The 3,704-nt window shown below is 41.6% G+C and overlaps 1 protein-coding gene across 1 annotated transcript; it reads right to left on the bottom strand.

Annotated features, from left to right (window-relative positions):
* Positions 1–1,138: 1,138 nt before the first annotated feature.
* On the bottom strand, positions 1,139–1,588 carry LOC122070672 (uncharacterized mitochondrial protein AtMg00810-like). Its single transcript, XM_042634878.1, has one exon. It carries the CDS (start codon positions 1,586–1,588, stop codon positions 1,139–1,141), a length of 450 nt encoding a protein of 149 aa, XP_042490812.1.
* Positions 1,589–3,704: the final 2,116 nt, after the last annotated feature.

Raw genomic sequence — 3,704 nt, 5'->3', positions numbered from 1 at the left:
TTTTGAGACAAGAATGAGCTCGATTCCTATATTACTAGATAGTACTCGAAAAGAAGATTACGTTAGTATATACATGTTGAAATCGAACATTTGGATAGCCCATAGTGCCTCCTGGAAGACCCCAACTAGAAGAACTATGAAACCCCCCCCCCAAATAAGGTGACTCATCAATAAGTCACATGTATTTTTGGAGAATCCTCCCAATACTAGGTGGATCCGCTTGCGGCTTTGTGCAGACCCTATATATAAAAAAAAAAAAAAAAAAAACTTTTTGTAATCCCCTCTATGTCCTACCCTAGAACCTTATACATAGGAAAGGATTTTCTTAAAAATTCATTCAAGAAATATAGAAAATCCAAAGAGCAATTCCCATCATATCTTAATTTTTGTAAAGATTCCAAAATGCCTCGAAGTTATGTAAAAATCCTTCAAATTCTGTCCGAATCTAAAAATTCCACAAAGGCAATGTAGAATTTATGCAAAAACACAAAAAAATATTAGATGTTAAAGTGATTGTATTTCATTGATTGTCTTGCTTGTACAATACATCCTTATATAGAGATTACAGAGAGTGTAGTATAGTAGGATTCTATATCACATGTGAGTAGTGTAGTGGGGCTCTATATTAAATGTGAGTGATGAACTAGGATTTTATATAAGATGTGAGTAATGGACTAGGGTTGTATATCACATATGAGAGTTATGCTCCAACTCTATTATCCCATGTGATAGACTTGGAGTGTAAGTCAATTTTTGTGTTTGGGATAGAGTTGGTGTACAAGTATAGTCCTTACGAGAGAGAGAGTTAGTGACCAATAGAACTCCTATATAATAGGAGAGATATGGTTGAGTCAGGGTATGACTCTAACTACTTTGATACACCTCCCCATGAATCTGCATGCTTGTCCCATAGAAAAGAGAACTGTGAGGAGCTCAAAGCCTTGGTAAGGATATCGACTATCTAGTCTTTGGTGGAGATGAATTGCTCGACTATCTAGTCTTTGGTGGAGTTGAATTGCACTTGAAGATCTTTGGATGCGACTTTGTCATGGACAAAGTGAAAATCGATTTCGATGTGCTTGGTACGAGCATGAAAGACAGGGTTAGCTGAGAGGTAGGTGGCTCCAATGTTGTCACACTAGAGAATTGGCACAGTGGGAACAGGAATCCGTAATTTGCCAAATAGAGAGTCAAGCCAAGTGAGCTCTGCACAAGCACCAGCAACGACTTTATACTCAGATTCAATGGAGGAGTGTGCAATTGTTTTCTGCTTTTTAGAGGCCCATAAAGTTAGGTTAGGTCCCATATAGATGGTATAACCGCTTGTGGACTTATGATCTTCATTGGCACTAGCCCAATCAACGTCAAAGAAAGCCTGCAATTGAAGAGAACTGGATTTGGAGATGAACAACCCATGATCAAAGGAACAGTTCACAAAGAAAGCAACATCAGGCCTGGTGAGGGTGATGTATTGGAGGGCACCTACAATGGAGCGATACTTGGTGGGATCAGAGAGCAGTGCACCCCCTATAGAAGATGGTGCAAACATGATGGCCATATGCATGTTAACAAGCTTGCAGTCAGTCATTCTGGCTTGTTATAGTAAATCAGTTATGTACCGGGGTTGAGAGAGAAGGACTCCATCAAACCGATAGATGACCTCAACACCAAGAAAGAAGCTTAGACGACCGAGATCCTTGATTGAGAATTCAATGGCTAGTTGGTGGAGGAGAAATGTAATATGAGAGGGTTGATTCCTTGTGACCAAGATATCATCCATATAAACAAGAACATATATGACAACAGAACCATGCATGTAGATGAATAGTGATGTGTCGATTTGGGAGGACCGAAAACCTGAGCATGTGAGAAACTTTGATAATCTATGGAACCAAGCCCTAGGAGCCTATTTGAGACCATAGAGGGTTTGTGAAGCGACAAACATGAGTGGGGTGCATAGCATCCTCAAAACCCTGAGGTTGAGCCATATATATTTCTTTAGACAAGAGGCCATGGAGGAAGGCATTATGAACATCGATTTGACGAACATCCCAACCTTTTGATGTAGCTAAGGAGAGAACAATCCTTATGGTGGTAGGTTTGATAATAGGACTGCATGATAGTCAAGGCCAGGTTGTTAATGAAATCCTTTTGCCACAAAACTAGTCTTATATCGCTTAAGGGAGCCATCTGCCTTTCGCTTGTTGCGATACACCCACTAGTAGCCAACCAGATTCATAGATTTCCCATGAGGCATAAGAGACAAAGTACCATTTAAAGCATTGAATTCATTAGCCATAACAAATCGCCATTGGGGGGGCCTTAGTTGCTTGGGAGAAGCATGTGGGTTCAACAAAGGTGGGGGAAGAGGTGGAGGAGAGGGTTATGGGATCAGCATATAGGTCAATTAGGGTTCTTATGGGGCACGGAGGGGTGGTAGAGGAGTTAGGGTTTGGGACAACTCTGATTGGGATGGGAGGTGATGAAGATGGGGATATGGGAGAGGGTGGTTCCACAGAGGGAGGGTCTGGTGTATGAGGGAGAGGGACGGTTGGGTTAAGGAGGGGAGGGGGAGGGGTGGGATAGGGGGCCGTTGGGAGCAATGCTCCATGGAGGAGGTTGAATTGGGGTTAGTGGTGGTGGGTGAGATGGTGATGCCATATGGAAGGGAAGAGTGGATTTGTCAAATCTGACATGGCGAGAGATGTATATGCTGTAGGTGATGAGATCCATATAGCGATAACCATGATGGGAAGGGCTATATCCTAGGAAAACACATAAGGCAGACCGAGGTTCAACCTTGTGATGATTGTAAGAACGGATCCAAGGATAGCAAAGGCATCCAATGACTTTGAGAAAGGAATAGTCTGGAGGACTACCTGTAACCAACTGATGAGGGGATTTGTTGACCGTACAGAGGAGGGCATGCGGTTGATGAGGAAGACCACAGTTTTAAAAGCATAATCCAAATAAGCATAGGGAATAGAGGCATGAGAGAGAAGGGCAATCCCTATCTCGACAATGTGTCTATTACGGCATTCCACTGTTCCCTGTTACTCATGGGTATGTGGGCCGGATAACTGATGTTGGATACCCATTTTTGCAAAGTAAGAGGGTAGAGAACGGAATTCACCCCTAATCAGTTTGAATGGTTATGATAGAGCGAGAGAACTGACATTCCATCAAGGCCTGAAAAGTAAGAAAAGCAGAGTAAACATCAGATTTCAATTTTAAAGTAGTAAACCAAATAAATTTAGTATGATCATCCACAAAAATAACAAAGTAACGGTTCCCAGTGGAAGAAATAGTGGGGTGGGGGCCCCATACATCACTAAATATCAAATCTAAATGGAAAGAATTATAAGAACTAGTTTTACGAAGTGATAAACGACTAGCTTTGACCATTTAGAAGGTAGAACACAGAGAAGGAGGCTTCAGGAGACGATGACCAGGTAGCATGAGATGGAGGACATATTCATAAGGATGACCTAAGCAGTGATGCCAGCGAGTGTAGGAGGAAACAATAGGTATATTTGCAGAAGGAAACTGTGGAGCTGAATAGAGTGCATTGCTACTCTGTCTAGTGAAGAGGGTTTGCTTCGTCATTAGATCCTTCACAGAGAAAGAAGAAGAGTGAAATTCAAAAAACATATTATTATCATGACAAAATTGTTGAACAGATAATAAAGAGCAAGTAAGAGAAG

Source organism: Macadamia integrifolia, unplaced genomic scaffold, assembly GCF_013358625.1.
Source record: "Macadamia integrifolia cultivar HAES 741 unplaced genomic scaffold, SCU_Mint_v3 scaffold971, whole genome shotgun sequence".
Classification (NCBI taxonomy): Eukaryota; Viridiplantae; Streptophyta; class Magnoliopsida; order Proteales; family Proteaceae; genus Macadamia; species Macadamia integrifolia.
Note: the sequence above shows the minus strand (reverse complement) of the source record. Positions and strands in the feature narration are given on the sequence as shown.

Bases quoted from the DNA above. Each gene is read 5' to 3' on its own strand.
- LOC122070672 (XM_042634878.1), bottom strand. From the start codon at position 1,588: ATGACTGACTGCAAGCTTGTTAACATGCATATGGCCATCATGTTTGCA.